At 37.7% G+C, this 20926-nt stretch overlaps 4 protein-coding genes across 9 annotated transcripts; 2 read left to right on the top strand and 2 right to left on the bottom strand.

Moving 5' to 3' along the window:
* Positions 1 to 818: 818 nt before the first annotated feature.
* On the top strand, positions 819 to 2516 carry LOC121769834 (probable WRKY transcription factor 72). Its single transcript, XM_042166597.1, has 3 exons — positions 819 to 1183; positions 1278 to 1391; positions 1673 to 2516. The coding sequence occupies exons 1-3, from the start codon at positions 827 to 829 to the stop codon at positions 2288 to 2290; spliced, it is 1089 nt and encodes a 362-aa protein (XP_042022531.1). The 5' UTR covers positions 819 to 826; the 3' UTR covers positions 2291 to 2516.
* A 60-nt stretch (positions 2517 to 2576) lies between these two features.
* Positions 2577 to 7009, bottom strand: LOC121769833 (translation factor GUF1 homolog, mitochondrial-like). The gene is made up of 11 exons (XM_042166596.1): positions 6636 to 7009; positions 5396 to 6125; positions 5079 to 5235; positions 4957 to 5011; positions 4545 to 4612; positions 4358 to 4462; positions 4153 to 4224; positions 3500 to 3613; positions 3263 to 3403; positions 3119 to 3178; positions 2577 to 2987 (listed from the first exon to the last, which is right to left on the bottom strand). Exons 1-11 carry the CDS (start codon positions 6960 to 6962, stop codon positions 2822 to 2824), a joined length of 1995 nt encoding a protein of 664 aa, XP_042022530.1. The 5' UTR covers positions 6963 to 7009; the 3' UTR covers positions 2577 to 2821.
* Positions 7010 to 12004: 4995 nt separating this feature from the next.
* LOC121771352 (protein IQ-DOMAIN 31-like) lies at positions 12005 to 16120 on the top strand. Of its 6 annotated transcripts, none has more exons than XM_042168137.1 (8): positions 12005 to 12121; positions 12283 to 12376; positions 12888 to 13008; positions 13120 to 13398; positions 13868 to 14059; positions 14442 to 14513; positions 14629 to 15646; positions 15753 to 16120. In XM_042168137.1, the coding sequence occupies exons 3-8, from the start codon at positions 12934 to 12936 to the stop codon at positions 15782 to 15784; spliced, it is 1668 nt and encodes a 555-aa protein (XP_042024071.1). In that variant the 5' UTR covers positions 12005 to 12121; positions 12283 to 12376; positions 12888 to 12933; the 3' UTR covers positions 15785 to 16120. The 6 variants fall into 6 exon arrangements, with proteins under 6 accessions (XP_042024071.1, XP_042024072.1, XP_042024070.1 ...); XM_042168138.1 differs by having other exon boundaries at positions 12891 to 13008; XM_042168136.1 differs by having other exon boundaries at positions 12922 to 13008.
* A 151-nt stretch (positions 16121 to 16271) lies between these two features.
* LOC121771351 (putative disease resistance protein RGA3) lies at positions 16272 to 19302 on the bottom strand. Its single transcript, XM_042168132.1, has one exon. The coding sequence runs from the start codon at positions 19231 to 19233 to the stop codon at positions 16351 to 16353; it is 2883 nt and encodes a 960-aa protein (XP_042024066.1). The 5' UTR covers positions 19234 to 19302; the 3' UTR covers positions 16272 to 16350.
* Positions 19303 to 20926: the final 1624 nt, after the last annotated feature.

Below are 20926 nucleotides of genomic sequence, written 5' to 3' on the forward strand. Positions count from 1 at the left end.
CCAACATGTTTCCTATTGTTACTAGGATAAATAGGGCACACCACGTAGATAAACATTTATTAACTCGTATATGTGATGATCAATCTTCAATCAATTCCACACACACACACATATTTAAATACTATACATGTTATACAACATGGGGTCATCCAATTGCATGTTTACTTACGACCAAAGTTTTTTAAATGACTATTCTTATCTCTTCCCCAATTGTCTTTTTCTAAAAAATTTTATCCTAACAATATATCTTGGCCAGTCTCCATAATACCATGATTAAAACCCTATTTTGACTTATCCAATATTGTAACGAATCAAACGCAATATATAAACTTAGCCACATTTTCAGCTCAACTCCCATGAAAAGTGCTGACTAAAAACGAAAGAAACGTTTACCTTTGTAGCCGACGATCATGTGAATCCTTCAAAGACATATTGCACTAAACTAGAATTTCAAAACCATAAATACACAAAGTTAATCATTAAAATATTAAACGAATAAGACCACCGTATTATCCGTTGTCTTCAAAGTCCACAAACCCCATCTGTCTCTAGCCTTTATTTATTTTCCAAGTCCAATATTCCCCCATAATTTAACCTTAACTTGCAACAAAATGATCCTTAAATTTCAACTCTCATTAAAAAAACATTTAAAAACATGCATGAGCTACGCGGGCAGTTGACATTTCGAAGTCTCTGGCTGCAGATGTGGACTCAGATTTAATCATCAAATTAATTATATATTTTGTGATAAAGACTTGTTATATAAGTCAGTTGTACATAACAATTTCTTATTAGGTTGTTTACAAACTGAGATTTGCTCTCACTAATGGAGGATTTGAGGTGTAAAGTTGTTGGGATGAGAGAAGAAAATATGAGGTTGAAAACCCTACTGCAGAAGATCGAGGTGGATTACAAGGATCTGCAAAGGAAAGTGAGTGATTTTCAGCAAAATTTTAAGAAAAATGGGAGTGATTTGGATCCGAAAATTGGAGATGATGGAGATCAAGAGCTGGTGTCTCTTCGACTTGGGACAAGTGATCATTCCACGGAGCGAAACGGTCTCGTTAAGGTGGGATTGGCCGGTGAGGCGGCGGCGGCGGCGAGGAATGGGGATGGTGAAATTTCTCAGACGAGTGGGAAGAGAGCAAGGGTTTGTGTGAGAGCAAGATGCGATACACCAACTGTATGTATTTCATTCACAAAGTCTTTTTTTATTTAAAATATTGTTGATGTTAGTGTTTTATTTTTTTGATGTGAGTATACTGGGATTGTTGTAGATGAATGATGGGTGTCAATGGAGAAAATATGGGCAGAAAATAGCCAAGGGGAATCCGTGTCCGCGGGCTTATTATCGCTGCACCATCTCTCCAACGTGCCCCGTTAGAAAACAGGTACTAATTGCGAAAACTTGTATGACATATTTTCGATAAAGTAAAAGGCTCAAATCGAAGATTGGTATGTTGAGTCTAACATGTTCAACCCAAAACCAAAAATATCAATAAATTGAAAAAAACTTGTGTACAAAACATTGTTTGGTATGTTAAGATCCAACAAATAGTACCCTCCTTTTGATTTTTTAGGACCTAGAGAAATCAAACAATCACATTATTTTTTGAATTCTAATAAATTTAAATGATAGCATAGTGAATGTAACAATTTTTCAATTTTTCAGGTGCAGAGATTTATGGAAGACACATCAATCTTGATCACAACCTACGAAGGCACCCACAACCACCCCCTCCCCCTCTCCGCCACCGCGATGGCGTCCACCACCTCTGCGGCCGCCTCCATGCTCCTCTCGGGCGCCTCCGCCTCTCAGCCGTCAGCATCCCTCAATCTGTACGGACAGCCTCAGCCCTACCTCATCTCCAACTCCTCATCAAACACCTCTCCCACCATAACCCTAGACCTCATCACCAATCCATCATCCTCAAACACTCCTTTCAACCTATATCCCTCCGCCTCTCTGGCAAACCCTAGATTCCCCACCACAAACCTAAGCTTCTCGACCGTCGATTCCAACACCCTCCCCGCCTCTTGGGGCGGTGGCTACCATCCTTTGCTGCAACAGAAAATGTTTGAGCCGCCTTACTTTGGAAACCCTAACCAGGTCCCCTCTCAGCAGGCTCTAACGGAGACGCTGACGAAGGTGATCTCGTCGGATCCGAGTTTCCGGTCTACCATCGCAGGTGTGATCTCGACCATGGTGGCCAACGGCAGTGTTGGGAAGATGGGCGGCGAGATAAAGGGTGAGAATTTGGCGGCTGCTGATTCGAGTACTCTTTCTTGAAACAAATGGAGTATTGAAAAGGGACGTTGGTGTTTGATGTGGGAAATGAATAAAAGTGGTAAGGTTTATGTCATTATTTATATGGGATGATTTTAGCTTTGTTAGTGAGCATGATGCATGGGGGCTTTTGATCAATTTTTTGTTGTATGATGTACAAAACAATACGCCACTTTTGTTGCGATGAAATAAACTAAATCTGCTGATAATTTACACCAAATATTTATTTCGGATTGGAAAATATTTGGAGTGGATTATCAGCATAGTTGTCAATAAGGTTTACTGACAATGACATCAAAGAAAATCTTGAATTATTAAGAATCAAACATGGTCTAACTAGATTATAGAATTTTAGTACATATTTATTTAATCCCAAAATTTCCAACAAAAAAACCTCTCAAGGAATATGAGTATTGTACTACCATTTGCTTCACAGCAGTATAAGGCTCTATTTTTTCCGTCTTGATCATGCATTCTCTGCCTATAAACATCTTCTCAGTAAGTAAAAAATAGGTCAGTTGTAATTATAGCATTTCATGAACCCTTTAACAGCTCATGAAAAGCCTCCTGGGGTATATCAACAGAGCCGACGCGTTTCATTCGCTTCTTTCCTTCCTTTTGCTTTTCCAACAGTTTCTTCTTCCGAGTGGCATCGCCTCCATAACATTTAGCAAGAACATTCTTCCTCATGGCTGAGACCCTGAAAGTTGTAACCATAATGTGGAATTGGACGACAGGATATCCCAAAAATGCGCTCGCACCATAGTTTAATAACAAACGCCAGATAATGTATGAGGTTTGCGATCATGTCAGGTTGCAGAAGATACTTACGTCTCCCGTGCAATAATCTTTTGTCCGATAGCAGCTTGTATGGTTATCTCAAACATTTGCCTGCTCAATGCAGTAATAGTATCAAAACAGTCTGCATAGGGGAATAAAACATAAATTGTGGAACTTGAAACTAAATCAATGCACCTGTCGATGAACTTCTTCAGCTTCTCCACAAGTTCACGACCTACACGCTGTGCCTTCGATCTATGGACTATAGTTGCCATAGCATCAACTGGTTGTCCATTTAATAGTATATCAAGTTTCACTAAATCTGCAGCCTGATAACTATTAAGAACACATTTCCAATACACCACATTAGTTGCTGATATTCAACACCATGCAAATATAAGGGCATGGGGAACGGGACGATGGCAATCTTACTCTGCTTCCTCGTAATCAAAAGACGCATATCCTGAAGTTAAACTCTTCAATTCATTGTAAAAGTCGACAACAATTTCCCTTAACGGTAACCGATACTTCATCAGTGCTCTTTGACTGCACGTGGTGGAGGCAACCATAAATAACCAGAAGAGCAATGCATAATATTGAGATTAACAAATTGGGTTGAGAACAAATGATATTGTTATTGGATTTACTACAAGACCAGCTGATGGAAACATGTTATATTAACCAAAGCATTGCCTGCTGATCTACCTCAGAGTTGAACTGTCATGAATCATGATGCATATAATTCATAAAAATGCAACATTTTAGCATCTATCTCAACATTAGGAAATGCCTCACTGAGTCAGGACATTAAGTCCCAAAGAACTCTGCCTCATTCAGATTGGCATAATATATATTTACCAAAATACTTTCTGATGCCTCTATACAATTTTCTGAAAGACAGCCTATAGAGGGAAATTCCATTCTACCCTAGGAAACACCACGAGTTATTGAGGTAACTCCAAGCAACTCTTAAGAGCATCAGAATTTTCCAACCAGTAACAAAATATCATAAATGAAATTGTCTGGTTAGGACTCGAGGAAGAACTACATTGTTAAACTAGTAGCCATTTGTTGGCAGTAGTCACCTGTCAATGAATGAGTACTCCAACTGCTCGCCTCTCCTTTCAGAACAAAGGGTGATAATGGCTCCCACATACCTTAAAGTAAAACATTGAGAGTAGCACATGTTAATTGTTTTCCATTTCATACACTGGTCAAGATTGAGGTCAATATGGACTCTTAGATATAGAAAGATAGATCCACAAGAACTTATAGGGCTTGAGAGCTTACTCACTAGGAATTATAATAGTAGCTATTACAGTGGGTTCCCAACAAGTTGTTACCCGAATTTTAGGATTTGAGGGCAACATAGCAGGATTCTGGACTTGTAATTTGCTATTAGAAACAGGTAGAACCATCAGTCGTTATTCAAGACTAAGGAAATTATAAACTATGCTGATGAAAATGAGTCACACACCTTCCATCAGAATACTCAAATATATATGGCACAGTGGGAACAGTTGAAATCACATGAGCTCCATGTTCCTATTCAATAAAACTTATTTAAAAATAAATAAACAGACGATCATGATCTAGACAACATTTACTATACTTAGGTACTGCACGATAACTATTTTATCCTTTGTATATAACAAAACTAAGCAGGCCCTTTTATAAATCAGGAAATGAAGACATTGTTTTGGTTGTAGCAGAATAAAGTATCATATGTCAAAGCACATACAATGTGTTAGATAGTAAAGGTTTTATTTCTTAGCCTTGAATTGAACATCAATCAGAAGGCATAAAACATAAAAATTGAAATCACAAATATCTCATTAGTTTACTTCTGAAGCATGCAATTGCAGACTGCAGAGGGAAACAGAATATACCTGCTCAAGCCGTTGATGAAAGACATCCATGTGAAGTAAGCCCAAGAAACCACATCTGTTGGAGACTAGAATCATCAAATGGAAAATATTGTCTTTTAACAATAACAGCGGCTTATCCTCACCTGAAGCCCAAGCCAAGTGCTGAACTACTCTCTTTTGTAACAGATACACTGGCATCGTTGCAAGTCAGTCTTTCAATGGCATGACTAAGTGCTTCAAAATCCGATCCATCTGCTGGATATAGACCCGAAAATACCATATGTTTTACCGGCTTGAAACCTTTCAGTGTCAGGAAGCAAAGAAAACTTAAAACAAATACACTTGATGATGGTTGATAATATTATAATCATAGAAGCAAGGCATCCGATGTAGCTAAATCAAAACTAATTCACCAGCAGCATATAATCATAATTTATTTCAAATTACATGGAAAAGCTACCTGGAAGTGGCTCTACAGTGCTTTTAGTCTGATAAAGAGTATCTCCAACTCGTGCCTCTTGAGTTGACCGCATACCACTAACAACATATCCCACTTGCCCTGTTAAAAGGATTCCTGTCTGAGTGAGTTCAGGGTGCATGATCCCAACGTCAGAAACTTCATAAGATTGGCCTGTTGCAGCAGAGGAAATCTTATCACCCTTCCTCAAAGTACCATCAACAACAGCAACGTGGCAGATAACTCCTCTATATTCATCATAGTAAGAGTCCAGTAAAAGCATGCGTAGAGGTGAAGTGCTCTTTCCAGGAGGAGGAGGTATTCGCTCTATCACAGCAGGAAGGACTTGCGCGAGACCTTGACCTGTTTTTGCTGATGTTAATAGAGCTTCACTCGGATCAAGATCAAAAATAGACTTCAGCTGCTCTTTAATTCGATCTGGGTCAGCTGTTGGCTGATCGATTTTGTTAATAACAGGAATTACAGTGAGGTTTGCTTCAAAAGCAAGATAAAAATTTGCAACTGTTTGTGCCTGGACACCTTGAGCTGCGTCAACAACAAGGAGGACGCCCTGGCACGCTGCCAAAGATCTTGAGACTTCATAGCTAAAATCCACATGTCCAGGTGTATCGATCAGGTTTAGTAAGAAATTTGCATCAGTTCCAAGGTAATTGTGCCTATGAAACATAGTCGCTGTCTGAGCCTTAACGGTTATTCCACGTTCTCTCTCTACCTAGGACGACCAAATTATTTCGAGAAATAAGTTGTGGAAAACAAAACATAAAATAAACTTCCACATGGAAATGAATTTAATTATCATGTATCTTTTCCCATAATCATCAGCATGGAAATCCATTGCAAGGTCCTCAAGTAATTAGAAGGTAAAAACAATTAGTACAAATTATTCATTTCAGTTGATAGTTGATACCACATTTGGAGTGAGTTTAAGACGCAGTACTATGCCTCAAAAACACTCCTCAGTATTCAACCCATTGAATACACACCACCATGAAAGGAATACCATTCCCATCTAAATTCCGAGTGTTAATAAAAAACAATAATCATCTACATTGTGAAAACCAACATTCCCAAATCATTTCCATCATTGCTTCAGCATAACCGCCTCTCCAATCACACACATGATACGCTTCATTCCAACAGATAGACCAAAAATCCTCAACGTAGGGCAATTCAATTCAGAAGATCAAAATAAGACACTTAATCTATTCAATTAAAAAGAAACCTGTAATTTATCTAAATACTGAGGCTGCCCATGACCCTTCCTAATAGTTGCCGTAAGCTCCAGAAGCCTGTCGGCGAGCGTTGATTTTCCATGGTCAACATGCGCAATTATCGAGAAGTTGCGAATTCTGTCGGATGGGAACTGATTTAAGTCTATGCTCGGATCTTCCCTAAACTGCGACGCGAAAAATGCACATTGCGTCCAGCCGAATATTGGATTCAGGTGTGCAGCTGTGTCGAATCTTAGAGGCTTCGTGTTAATATGGAGTAGATTGAACGGAACCCTGTGCGATTTTAGAGAATTTGAAGCTCTGTACAAAGATGCCATTTTTTGGGGGAAAATTAAGCCAGGGGGTGAGGGTTTAAAATTAGGGTTTATATTGCTTACTCAATTTGGGTGAGAAGTCGTTACTGTTACGCCAAAACGCGTTAAATAATTGACGGAAATCGTTAGTTAGCATTTGTAGCTTCACCTGCATACATATTGGATTAAGTTTTTAGAAAATCTATTTTACTTTTGAGGATTTTGTAAGCTCATATTTCAGTAACATGGAATTGGTGGAAATGTGTAGTTGTCATAATGATCATATGCTTATTACAGTATTGGAGTATATTTTAACAAAAAAAACAACAATGTAGTTCAATTGCTTTAAACTATAGTAAATCGGATTATCGATCACTCAAAATATAGTCGCCCTTTTTTTTAGTTTTACCACATGTGTTCCGAACCCGCTTTTAGCAGAATCTAACTAATCATATTCGATATGATTTACGGATTAAAGTCGAAAGTCTCCTAGCAAGTGACATGGTTTGAACTTGTGACCTCAATTATAGTCAGTCTTTAATGCATCATAGATCAGAATTTTCAAACACAGTGAAGTATATGGATTTATAAGGCAATGCGGATTTGGTGACAATGAAGTGCAACTTATTTGATAAAAAAATGTTTCTCTTTTGACTAATTTGACAACGGTTGCCGAATGGAGTCAAAATAAAATGGACATGCTAGTACTAATAAAATGAGACATTTATTACTGCCCCGTCTCACCACAAGTGATCTACTTTCCATTTTGAATTATTTCACCACAAGTAATCAATTTCCCTTTTTGACTAAAACAAAACTTCAACTCTCTCTTATTTTATTCTCTATTTTTTTACTTTAATCACTATCTCTTATTTTATTCTCTCTTTACTTTTCTTACTTTATTTTCTTCACTTTAACTTAATATATATCATTTTCTTAAATCGAAAGAATTCCATCACTTAGCTTTAGGTGTAGTCATTTTTCCTAGTTCACTTAACGAAATAACCACACAGTATATCTCAAATTCTCCATTATTAGCGCTAATTGTGTAAAAAGTCTCTCGATTAATTGGCCATTAAATTTGATTTAACTTTTTTTTTCTTTTGTGGGTTGGGTAGTTGGGACTTACCCACTTGTTTAAATTGTTTCGTGTAAGAATTATTAGTTGGTACTATAACCCATCTTCAGATTCGTGATGTCCATATTAATTAATGGGCCTTTTTTATCATCAAGAATTTAAGATACAATTAGTCACAGAAATAGGACAAACATCAAGACACAAAGAGAGAGGACCGTTACACTTGCATATAAATATTCACCCAAATATCCTTTTAGAAACTGAGACAAACTAAACCACATACTTAGGTGGACAAAAGCTTGAAAAGATTGTTCCTTTAATCATTAGATTAGGATTTTAGATAACTATAATTATTGAGTTAGCTCCAACAACTCCTTCTTATCTTCATCACTGCCTTGTTTCAAATCAGTAATCAAAAGAGTTTATTAGTGCTAGCCTGTCTAATTCATGCACGAAATAGATTCTTATCCATCAAAATCTATCACTACTTCCCTTTATTTAATCCAATAAATTTATTACCGTTTTCTGGCTTATGACATGACAGTAAGAGTGTCATTAAACTTGATTTAAATTTCATTTATATATAACCTAAAATGCCTAATTCCTTACTGTATATTGATTAGGTTAGCACATGTGGTTTAATGTGAAATAATATGCATTAATATAGCACCTCTTAACATTAAAGTCGATTCTATATAATGCTCATTGGCCATTGCGCCGCTGTCTTTAATTATTGGATTTTGGATCTCATATTTTGATTTGGGATCTAAGTAAAAGAATAAGGCATTTGAATCTTAACAATATACTTATAAGGTATAAGAGAATATAAGGTAATTAACTATTGCATAGTAATTAAAATCGTGTATAGTAGTATGATTAGCACTGATAAATCGACCGGTTCAATTATGAACTAAATAATTAATCTGGATCTGAACCAGGATTCAAAACTGGAGACAAGACAAGTATGTCGGGAACCGGGTTTATTGCTTGAAATGCAATTTTCTTGTTGAAGTTAGTAGGCTGGCCACGGTAATGACCCATTTCTAATGGGAAGTGGTTACAACTAGTGAGAATGGGCATATATGTTTTTAAAATACTAACTAAATAATCGGTTAATTTTGTTACGTTGGTGTCATCAATCAGTTGTTGGTTAGTATCGATGATTGATCTCGCACCCACTCCAAAAACCAATATCAATTCAATAAATAATTAATAACTTTAGATACCGATTAATTGATAATTGAAATATCAATTAACCAGCTCTATATGGGATAATGATCAAGAATTTTGACGCTAAAAAACACCGACCAGTTATTGGTTAGTATTGATAACCAATCACACATGCAACCCAAAGCCGATATCAAATCAATAACTAATAATTTCAGATACTAGTTGATTGATAAAAAAATATCAATTAACTAGTTCTATATGGGATAGGGATCCAAGAAATTTATGAAAAAAATTGAATAATTTATGTAAAAGTGTGTTGTCGTGACTCGTGAGATGCTTGTGTCGGTGGGGTTGAATGTTTGATGACACTTCCAACGCTAAGCTTAGGCCTCCTTTATTAATAATAACTATACATATAGTATAGTTTTTCATGATGTTGAGTTTTTTTTTTGTTAAAGTTGTTCTGGACTTCTTATTCACTAAATCCTACATTCACCTTTTTCAATTTTTTTGACCCCATGTATTATATATATAAATTGCATATTCGGTGATTCTCTATTATTTGTATTTGTTTCTACATGCTACTACTATTTCTTAATTCCTTCAATAAGAAATCTCAATAGTGGTTTATATACACTATTTATACACACACATACAATGTGTGTATATACATGTTGAATCATGCATGTAGTATCTAAGTTCATGCATCCATCTCATAATAGATCTTATGGTCTAGATTTGTTTTCATTTTTTTTAATTTAAGCACTACGTTTTGTGAATGTATGTAAGCCACTTTGTTATGAGATTAGGACAAAAAAACATGCATAGCCTCCCCCAGACGGGTCTGGACCCGTAAGTTGTCCACCCTCAGCCGCCCTCGTGGCCGCACGAACTAGCCTCCCTCAACCAGGTCCAACCCGTAAGCTTGCAAAGCCCCAAGGCAACAAGCCTTGTTTAGGCCCACAGGGGAAATTAATCTCATCCTTGCCACCCTCCTCAACCACTTGAGCTAGAGGGCTTGGATAACCATGCATACCATAGTTGTTGCTGAAGACTTTCTTCTATTTTTTTAGTGTGTTTAGTTTTGCTAGTCATAATGAAGATTCATTAATTTTAGACTGATTATCAAATTTTGCAGTTGTAGTTATTGCTTGTTACTTTGTCATTTTATTTGATTAAATTCGTGAATTTGATAGATAATTGTTTCTTTTAATTTGATTTAGAGTTTGGAAAATTTGGTTATATCAGAAAATTTCAGGAGACGGAAAACTTAATTCGAATGCACATAAATTTTATTTTCGTACAATAACTTCTAAATTTAGTGCATAGATGTCACAATTTTCACAATATGAAAGTTTTGAACACACGTTATTTGTGTATGTTAATTGATGTGATTAACAATTAATCAAAGATAGCGTATGAAGCGGGCGAAGGAGCTGCTCAAAATTAGTTAGTACAGTGATGAGCATGCACTCCAAAAGAAGTAGGCCATCATCAAAATATTCTATCCCCAATTATAAATCAAATATCATAAACAAAATAAAACATATCCTATTTTAGCTCGCTTATTTTAAAATTCTGTTCGATTTGGTTTCTAAAATTAATCTTGAGTTCCAATTTTGCTTCAGTTTTAAAATTGTGTGGAAAACCGAAAAAGCCAAAGTGTGCCACAAATTTTTTTTTTTTTCACATTGGACATTATCGCATTAACTAAACCGAGTCAAAAAGTTCAATTATTTTGGTTTTCTAGTTTTAATGACTAGTATTTTTTATTTAACTACGAAAATAATACTGTAATTTTTAAGAATGAATAATTATTTAGAAAAAAACAACAATGTCAAGCAAATTGATCAATTTACGATTAGTGATAAGGTCTCCGTATAAATAATTATTGCTTGGTAGTTTGGTTCAACCAACAATTGATGATACATATTTGTGCAAAGAGCCATCCCATAATTAAAAATCATGATCGAGTCAAAGGTGGTAACATTTGTTTTTGCATTTTGCCAAGAAAGAAATACGCATGAATCATAATCATTAGTATTATAATATCCACTTAATCTTACATGAAAAACAGTAGGAAAATAAATAAAGAACCATTAGTAAAAAAAATATTAAAAAATGAAAATATCTCAATAGGGAAATCAGGAAAAAAAAAATTGTCGGGGCCAAAGTTAGTGAATTCTTACAACACAAGTATATGAGACGATGTATATTAAAACCGATTAAAACTAGTATTTAAATCCAATGAAAAAGTACAATTTGTATTTATGGAAAATTAAATAAATGGGGCAAAATTCAACAATTTAGATAGCATAGTTATGACTTAAGAAGTTGAGGAGGCCTACAACGTTATTAGCATTAGTTAATAAAACCTCCGACGTCACTAATTAAACATTTAGAAACTATGGTTAACCATTTTCCTCTGTTAATTGTCTTGTCTAATTACCCCTTGCCTCCCGACACCCGCACAAATTACAATGGGACTATTTTATTTCGGTTACTCTATAGTCTAAATTAAATAAAATGATAGTGAGCTTTCCGACTAAAAAAATAGGAATATTGAAAGTTTTAGTATAAAATTGTATGATGAACATTTATACTAGTAGTATAAGTATTAACTAGTTGCACGCAATAATACTAAAAATATATTACTAATTCTTGAATCTAACATAAAAATTAACACTTTAACAATGCCACCCTATGTATTAATATAATTTTTTTAATAAATTCTATTGTTTAAAACTTACAAAATTTATTAGCATAAATTGTGTATAAAATTTTATTACCACCACATTACTTGCAATAATATATACGGCTATTACTCTCTCCATTTAGAGAGAGAGAGAGAGAGAGAGTAAGAGAGGAGGTGGAGTTAGTAGAGTGAGGGGTGAAGGAGGGGTCCATTTTCACTGCCATTGAACCAACTCAATAGGTATGGGGCTGCTGCATTTATCTCCATGTTTTTTTACTTCCATCTCAATCAAACTCCTCGCTACTATTTTTTCCAACTTTTTTTTTAATTTTCTTCTTTATATTCTTGAATTAGGTCTCTGTTTCTTTAATATTTGTGGTTTTTTTTCACGAAATGCGTAGGTCAGGAATCCTTAGTTGAAGAGAATTCTCTCGAGTTCAGATACGAGGAACCCTAGATCTGAGCCACATTGCGCGGAACCCCGTTTTAGTTCATGTAATTTTCGTGCTCCGCTCCCTTTTCCATTTCTTGTCGGTGCAGCTATTCCGTGTGTGTTTTTAGTGTAGATCTTGCCGAATTTCTGAGATTTATCTTGCTTACTAGCTCATTGCTTCAGAGGGTTTCTTCTCTCTCTGTATTTGGGGCTTTTGCATTTTGAAGATTTGTTTCTATTTATTTTCTTATTGCTTTCAATGTGTTAGACATTTAATAGGAAAGCCAGTGCCAGTTCTGTTTGAATTTTGAATATGCATTTTGTTCTGTGGTTGGGACCAGTAAATTTATTTTATTTTTTCCTATTGCCTGCGAATTTTGCAGCTATTAATGTGTTTTTGGGGCTTTTCATCTCTGCATGTGTTGGCTTATGTTGTTTCGAAATTGGAGTATCGATTTGTGTTTCTTACTATTTGCGTTTTACCCTTCGTGTTTAGTTTGCAAAATCGATGTTCTCAGATTTTCTGTCTGTATTCATCTCTATATGATCTGGTACTTTTCTTTTTGGGAGAAGTAGAGGAGTTAAGTTGAGTTGACACTGTATCTAGCAGTGAGCTGCAATGGGGAAGTCTGCTGGAAAGTGGATCAAGACGGTGCTCTTTGGGAAGAAGCATTCGAAATCCAACTATTCCAAAGTAAGAAATTTGTCTGTTCAGCTGTTAAGATCTCTGGTTTATCTTTTTGTTTTTCATTAGTGTGATGTGAGGATCAATTTATAATGATTATGGTTCCTATTTTGCGTGAAGAATGGGACACCCAATAAAAAGGGTGCGCTGAAGTCACCAGTCGAGGATCCAGCTAGAGATTCCTCTTTTATACCGGATCAATTGACTGAGAGAGGTGTTGAGAAATTGGAACTCGAGAAAGGAACATCTGCATCTCAATGTGGTGCTGTTGGTGTGGCTTATGTGGATCAAGGTATTGATTCACCAAAGAACGATGAGTTGGCTCCAGTCAGTGATGAGGAGGCGAAGAGGCAAGAACAAGCTGCGACAAAAACTCAAGCAGTCTTTAGGGGCTATTTGGTAAAATTCTCTATCATGGACTGTTTAAATTGCTTCCTGGTTAACAGCTGTAACTTGTTCTTATCATGTGGTTATTTCTGTTGACTTTCTGATCTCGTAGATTAGAATTTGATCTTCCATGACTGCTGAGAATATGTTGGTTTTTGATGTTGCAGAAAAGTAATGTAGTTAAGTAGCTTTCATCCACTAGCCCTTATTTAACGTAAGCTAATCTTGTCAAGCATGCTACTTAGTTTTGCAATTCACAACTTGCTGTATCGCGGTTGTGAATACCATCTTCAACTTTTGGCTAATGTTTGATGATGCAGTTTCAATAGATGAATTCTAACCGAATCTCTCTAGCATTAGAATTCTATCTTGATAAATATATACACCTTAATTTTGTTGAGAAGCTGTTCAAATTTCTAAGCTAGTTATTACTCTTGACCCATAAAATACTTAACATGATGTGATTATATTTCAATGGCAGGCTCGTCGCGCCTTTCGGGCTCTCAAGGGTATCATAAGGCTACAAGCTCTTATTCGCGGACATCTGGTTAGGAGGCAGGCTGTTGCTACTTTGCGTTCCATGCGGGCAATCGTTAAGTTCCAGGCACTGGCTCGTGGAAGAAGCATTAGGCTCTCAGATGATATACCTGAAGTTGGGAAAGTAGAGCTTCAGGTATCCCTGATTTGTGCAAACTAATTGATCTACTAGTCTTGCTTCTTCTTTCTTTACCTGCTAAGTTCTCCTGCAGTTGAAAACATCAACATTATATACTTGTGTTGCTGTTCCACTTTCTTTTACGATTTGTTTATTCCCTCTGTAGCTCAGTGGTGTTTAAGTTCATTGTTTGTTAAGGTTGACTTAGTTATCATGATTTAGCTTTAGGTACCGTACATTTACCTGGTCTTAGTTACTCTGCTATCTTTGCTCGAATGCTAATGCTGTGGTCTATGATTCTTGTCATTATGATTGGTACTTGAGCACATTATTGTAAAACAGATATCATCTTTAATGTTTTCAAACAGTTGCATCTGATCATTTTAATGTTAATCGATAGGTGGCTGTTGGGGCACATTCCGGCTCATTCCTTGGTTCGGAAATGCTAGCAAGTCACCCATTTATCCAGAAGGTTTTGCCAATATCTTCTACTTTTTACATGATACCTGGTTAAACCAGAAACTGTTAACTTCTGATTCCTTGGAAATCATTTAAATGCTTACAGATGTACTTTATTGCTTGTTCAGCTTCTTGCGACATTACCGAATGCTATGCCTCTGAGTCTTCAATATGATCCGGCTGAACCCAATTCAGCTCAGAACTGGCTTGAGCGCTGGTCATTATCCCGCTTTTGGGAACCACCTGTGCGCACCAAGAAGACTATGAAATCAAAGCCTCAGAGGAAGCCAGAGTCTGAACATGTGAAATCAAAAAGGACTATCCGAAAGGTGTCAACTACAGCACACGGGGAAAATGGTGGTGTAGCCTCTTCTGAAATGGATAAGCCCAAACGCGTCTCGAGGAAAGTCACAAGTCAAACAGAGGTTGCACAGGAGCAAAGCCCAAGTGAACTTGAGAGGGTTAAGCGCAACTTGAGAAAGGTTTCAGCATCTGCATTGGCAGCTCCTGAGAAACCTGATCCAGAAATTGAGAAACCACAGCCGCTTCAGAGTGTGGAAATAGTGGCAAGCCCTGTGCCTCCTGCTGTTGTTGAGCAGGAGATGGTGATTTCTCCTGAAAACCCACTGGATTCAGATATTGTTGCAGATCAAACAGATTCAACAGTTTTAGTCGAGGCCCCTGAAAAAATAACAAAGGATGAGCCCGTTGATGTGCAACACGATAACTATCCAATTGCTGAGACTCCTTCCAGGGAGAACAGTGTGAAGATAGAGAGTGCACCGTCTTTGGATGATGAAATAAACTGCAAGGATGAACAGAATCACAAGGAGAATCCCAAGATTAGGAAGAGGAAGTCCCTTCCAGCTAATAAGCCAGATTATCTGGAAAATATCTCACAGAACTCCCCTAACTTGCCGAGTTATATGGCTGCCACTGAATCTGCTAAGGCCAAGCTTAGAGCTCAAGGAGCCGCTGCTGCTAAATTGGCTGAGGAAGCTATTGATTATGGCAGTGCTCGTCGCCATTCTCTACCAGCCCCTACTAATGGAAAACTGACCTCATTGTCACCCAGGATACAGAAGCCTGTGCATGCTAATGGCAAGGGAAGCAAAGTTAACAAATCATTGTCAGCCTCTAGAGACGGTAAGACACTCCTTTGTTACTTCATTGGTTTAAACTATATACCTCTTTAATGCAAAAAAATTATTTATGCTAATTTTTTTTGTGATGTGGAACTGTCACATTTCAGACAAGGTGGTTCAGCCTGGTTGGAGGAGATGAGAGTGTGTAGCAGTTTCCTCAGATGGGATGTCTTGGAAGCATTGCACGACAATGTAGCTGCGCTGCAGAGTTCAATTTGGTTCTTGTGCAGTCCTTTTGTAATGGATGAATGTGAACATCACAAGTTCTAGTTCGTTTGCTTTGATGTTGTCTTTGCTCGTCTTTGTTTTGTATTTGAGGGTTTTACTGAAGGATGTATAGATGTAGATGAAGAGTCTGTTATGACTATTCGAAAATTACTGGTGTGCTTCATAGTTTAATTTGTTAATTCCCTAAATACTGTAAGCTAACTATTTTACGTTGTGTGCTTTTTTAAAAGCTACTATCTCTACTTCAGAATTCTTGCATATATTAGTTTATATTATGTCTCTTTTTTTAGTGAACTACAAATAAGGCTACCATTCTTTGTGGTCCTAGCTCCTGTTTTTTTGAGGCATTTTTGAGCTGTTGAGGATCTTTTTAGGATGAAATCGACAACAAATATGCGTACATTTGAACTATTATGCATTTGAACTTTTGAGAGATAAATAAGCCCCAACAAATATTCGTACAAGGAGAAACAAGAATTATATTCTAAGGCGAAGATGTGGATTATTTTGGGATATGAATGTCCAGGCTGAGGCGTTGATGTCCCCATAGCGCTCTATCAGCAGCCCTGAACCAGAAATATCCAACAACTCCAACGACGTCGCCTTACCAATCAGGCAATGTGGTAGTGCAGTCAGCTCGGAGCAGAAACGGATAGCCAACTCAGTAAGACGAGGCATTATCGAGCCTACTTCATGTGCAGCGGTAATGTCCTCCCACTCCCTCCAGTTTTCGCATCCCTTGAAAATCAGTTTCTTCAACTTCGGAAAGATAGCATTGTTAGGAGATGAAGCAGTATCTCCCTGTCCCAATAGCTGTGGCCCCAGAACTACCAATCTGTACATGTCACAGACGTTGATCTCCTCCAGGTGGGGCAATTTTCCTAGAGAGGGCAAGCATGACGTGTTTCTGAAACTAGCGAGTGAAACGGACCTCAGTTGGTTTAAAGGAGAGGATATCCAATCCGGAAACTTGGTGCCATCGTAGAAAATTATTGAGAGGTGTCTGAGGTTTTGATGTGGCTCTAGAGCATCCATTACACCCTCAGCCATGTGGATTGTAGATGATGGAATCCCAGACTCAGTCAAGAACTCCACACGGAGCGATTCAATGTGCATCTTTAGCTTCAACTCTGCCTCCCGGGCATCCTCCACCACTCCAGCATCGCCCAAAGTTATTTTGAGCTGTAGGGATCCACTGAGAAGGTTTAAGTTTTTCAGCAACCCCATCCTGCTCCCACCACTTCCCCCATTGAACTCACTCAACCTGCGAAGACCTGTTAACTTAGCTAGATTCTCAGGTAACTGCATCACAGAATACATATTGTGGAGATGCTTGAGGTTCTTGAGCCTATCCACTCCTTGAGGAAGGTTGGAGAGATCAACACATCCCTCAACATTCAAGGTTCTCAGTTGTGGCAACTCGCATAGGCTCTCTGGCAACTCCAGCAGCCCTTGATTATTGCTCAAGTCCAAGTGTCTCAATTTAATCAGATTCCCAATTTCATTTGGAATCCTTATCAGGTTGCAAGACCTCAGGAAAAGGGTTTGCAAATAATAAAGCTTGCAAATATTAGCCAGATTTTCAATGTGTACAACACAGTGATCTATAGACAACCACTTCAAGTGAATCAAATTCTCTATTCCCTTAGGAAAATCATTCCAAAGTCCTAACACTCTAAGGCTGGTGAGGCAGTTGCAAAGATTCGGAATGGTAGACCTTTTGTCAAACATTAAGCTCCGATAAGCCTTGACCTGAGCTATAAACGGACCACAAACTTGGCAAGTTGTCTTTATCTCGGAGGCCTCCATCCTGCTGCTAGCGTTCCTAAGAAACTGAGCAAATTCATGCACTATGTCATGTATTTTAAAGGAGTCTGTCTGCCGATATTCAAACAGGGATCGGCTAGATAAAGTTTTGAAGCACTCTCGCCCTCTAAGTTCTAGCGAATCCCCACCATTCTCTGCACTAGAGCCCAAATAACCCAGTGCCATCCATATTCTTATTACTTCTTCCACACGAATCTCCTCTTCTTTAGGGAAGAAAGCACAATAAGAAAAGCAACGCTTGTGCATCGGGGATAGTTCATTGTAACTCAAAAGCAGATGTGGGAAAAGTTTCTCTTTCACTTCCTTGAATTCCCACACTTGACTCGTACTTACATTCTCCCACTCCTCCAACGTGTTCTTGAAGCGTAGAAGGCTTCCCAGAGTCTTCGCAGCAAGGGGCAAACCGTTGCATCTACGAGCTATCTTCTCACACACATCCTCAAACCCCTCCATGCTCCTTCCAGAGAGGGCTATGTGCTCTAATAATAACCTACAATCAGCATCCGAAAGAAGCCCTAGACGATAGATGTCCGGATCCATGGTGCCCATCATTACAGCAACATTGGCATTTCTTGTTGTCACCAAAACAGTGGTGCTTGCTCCACCATTTTTGAGGGCATTCTTCAAAGGCTCCCACTTGTCCTCATCTTCTGTCCAAACATCATCCAACACCAACAGAATTCTTTTCCCTGCAATAAGCTCTGCCAGTCTTTCAAGTGTGGTTTCTAATTGATTGTAAATGCTAGTTATTCTTCCCTTACCCATGCTCTCGATAATCCCTTGCGCAATCTTAGCCACATCGAATGGATTCGAGACACACATCCAAATTCTCAAATCAAAGCAACCTATTACCCGATCATCATGATACACTGATTGAGCAAGCGTCGTCTTCCCAAGACCCCCTGCGCCCACAATCGACACAATTCTAAAACCTAATTCCTCATGGAAGCCCAAAACAACTCTGTTCGCAACATTGGCGGTATCATTCTTTCGACCTTGGAGTGCAGATGAGTCAATTCGAGAAGTAGATTGAACCCTTGAAATGTGAAATTGAGAAACAGCAAAATGAAATTTGCTTTTCTCCTTGAGAATGTCATCGAGTTTAGCTTTCAGATTCTCGACTTTGACGGCAATATCATGACGAAACACAACATTTCTGAAGCATAAACACGAAGGTAGAAGAAGAGAGGGGGATACCTTCTGCTTCTGCTTCTGCTTCTGCTTCTGCTTTTGGTTAAGGTTGGCAGCAGCAATTTCGAGCATGTGTTTAACAAGAGCGTAAGACCACTCCTCCAAAACGTCCTCCATTTCGTAGGACGCTTCTTCGAGGCTCAGCACCCAATCACTGATTGCTTTGTCATCGTATCTTCTTCTCTCTGCATCATCCAATTCATTCCTGACCCCCTTGAGATTTTTGGAGAGATTCAGAAGCTCCTTCTCCACGCCTCTCACCAGTTTGATTTCGCTCTTGATATGCTCTTTCGCAATGAGTATCAGCTGCTCTGCTACCGATGAAATTATAGCATCAGCCATGATTTTCTACTGAAGAAGAAGAAGAAGAGAAACACCGATTTCAGATCTACTATAAAATGGATCGTATGCAGTCTTCGCAAGTCAACTAGTATTTATAACCAACCACTCACTGTTGCGTCTTCCCAATCATTTATCAATAATCTAGTCACAATATTTAGCCATTATTTCAGCCACAATTCATACCCAAAGGATCTATGTCCAAAGACACTAATCCATATTTCTTTTTACCATCTGATTAACTAATGATGGACGAGTATCATGTCAGTCGACTGCATTAGTATTTAAGTTGATACTATAAATAAAGTTAGTTTTTTTTGTTGGCATTTTAGTGAATCAACTTGTTTTATTTATGTTTGGTATCAATATTGTGAAAGTCAACTAACTTAATATAAATAATTACTGTAATTGGTTTCTTGTTATGCTTATTGAGAGGAAGAGAACAAATCAGAACTTTTCTTAACTTGCTATGTGGAAATGTTTATACATAATGATAAAACGAATTTTAAAAGTAGTAGTAGTAGTAGTACATGTGAATGAGTCATACTCCAAAGATATGAAAATCCAAAGATTGCTTCTCCAAGTAACATGTGAGCTCAATTTATGCAGAAGGCGAAGAGAAAGGATCCTGCAGTCATATTCGGGAACCGTGTCCTACAAATGCACCTGATCCGGGCCGAGCCTAAGTCGAGGGCTAGGATCGAGTCGTAGTGGATGTCGGGGGCGATGCATTGGTCTGGTTGGGTCTGATTATCTTGCTTTACTTGGCAATCTCCAGAGTAGTCTCCTTGTCTTCCGTTGTTGTCCGGAAGCATATAAGTTTGGCATAGAACCGCTCCGGTCCTGACGTCAAGCTTCCTCGAAACGTGCAGCAGTTTTCGATGCTGGAACCTTCTTCCAGTGAGGAAACGCCCACGTAGAAAGCTCTGCAACGAAGATATATGAACTAGATTAACTTATCTTGACCTAAAAAGGTCCGATTAGCTCGTTAGATGATGACAAGAATTCCAAACAGTTTGACCTATTGTAGTAAGTGCCAGACATGGTTATATCTAACCTAAAAAGGTCTGATTAGCCAGTTCGGCTAGTCCGAAATTTGATGTACTAGCACAATTGACATCCGCACTTATATCATTACAAGACTATGGAGTAAAAATGAGAGAGATTTAAGATCAAATTATCAAACCTTAATTTGAGATTTTCTCTTAGCATGTCATAAAACGTGTAGGACTTTTCTCTGCGATGATAAGCACTTCTTTCTTCTTTTCAGGGTATTAGGTGTATTATGTATATATTTCCTTTCTATTAAAGTCAGAGATCTAATCCTGTCAGCTTATACTATTTTAATTCGGCAGTTTGATTATTACTACTCTGGAACACTTAACTGGGCCGGATATATACATTTGGAATCTTGTAATTTTTTTAATAATAAATTCGTATTCATTGCTTCACAAAAAATGAAAGTTTGATTCATAAGTTGTACCTCTCCATCAGTAGTTTATACGAATTGGAAAGTTGTGTTTTATGTATAAAATGACATTATATATTAGAGTTGACTAGCTTTTTGTGCGCAAAAAAGTTTTTATTTAGGCTAATCACTTGTAATGAAAGATTTATGAATTGATCAACTCATAAAGAAGTGATAATTAATATCAACACTAAGACTTAGGAATGCTACAAGAATTTGAATGTAGCA

Source organism: Salvia splendens, chromosome 16 (genome assembly GCF_004379255.2).
Source record: "Salvia splendens isolate huo1 chromosome 16, SspV2, whole genome shotgun sequence".
NCBI classification, from domain to species: Eukaryota; Viridiplantae; Streptophyta; class Magnoliopsida; order Lamiales; family Lamiaceae; genus Salvia; species Salvia splendens.

Coding starts and splice junctions, on each gene's coding strand:
- LOC121769834 (XM_042166597.1), top strand. CDS start 827: ATGGAGGATTTGAGGTGTAAAGTTGTTGGGATGAGAGAAGAAAATATG. Junction 1,184..1,277: donor CAAGATGCGATACACCAACT/GTATGTATTTCA, acceptor GGATTGTTGTAG/ATGAATGATGGGTGTCAATG. Junction 1,392..1,672: donor CGTGCCCCGTTAGAAAACAG/GTACTAATTGCG, acceptor TCAATTTTTCAG/GTGCAGAGATTTATGGAAGA.
- LOC121769833 (XM_042166596.1), bottom strand. CDS start 6,962: ATGGCATCTTTGTACAGAGCTTCAAATTCTCTAAAATCGCACAGGGTT. Junction 5,236..5,395: donor CACTGTAGAGCCACTTCCAG/GTAGCTTTTCCA, acceptor TGACACTGAAAG/GTTTCAAGCCGGTAAAACAT. Junction 4,225..4,357: donor ACTATTATAATTCCTAGTGA/GTAAGCTCTCAA, acceptor TTTTACTTTAAG/GTATGTGGGAGCCATTATCA.
- LOC121771352 (XM_042168137.1), top strand. CDS start 12,934: ATGGGGAAGTCTGCTGGAAAGTGGATCAAGACGGTGCTCTTTGGGAAG. Junction 13,399..13,867: donor CAGTCTTTAGGGGCTATTTG/GTAAAATTCTCT, acceptor TTTCAATGGCAG/GCTCGTCGCGCCTTTCGGGC. Junction 14,060..14,441: donor TTGGGAAAGTAGAGCTTCAG/GTATCCCTGATT, acceptor GTTAATCGATAG/GTGGCTGTTGGGGCACATTC.
- LOC121771351 (XM_042168132.1), bottom strand. CDS start 19,233: ATGGCTGATGCTATAATTTCATCGGTAGCAGAGCAGCTGATACTCATT.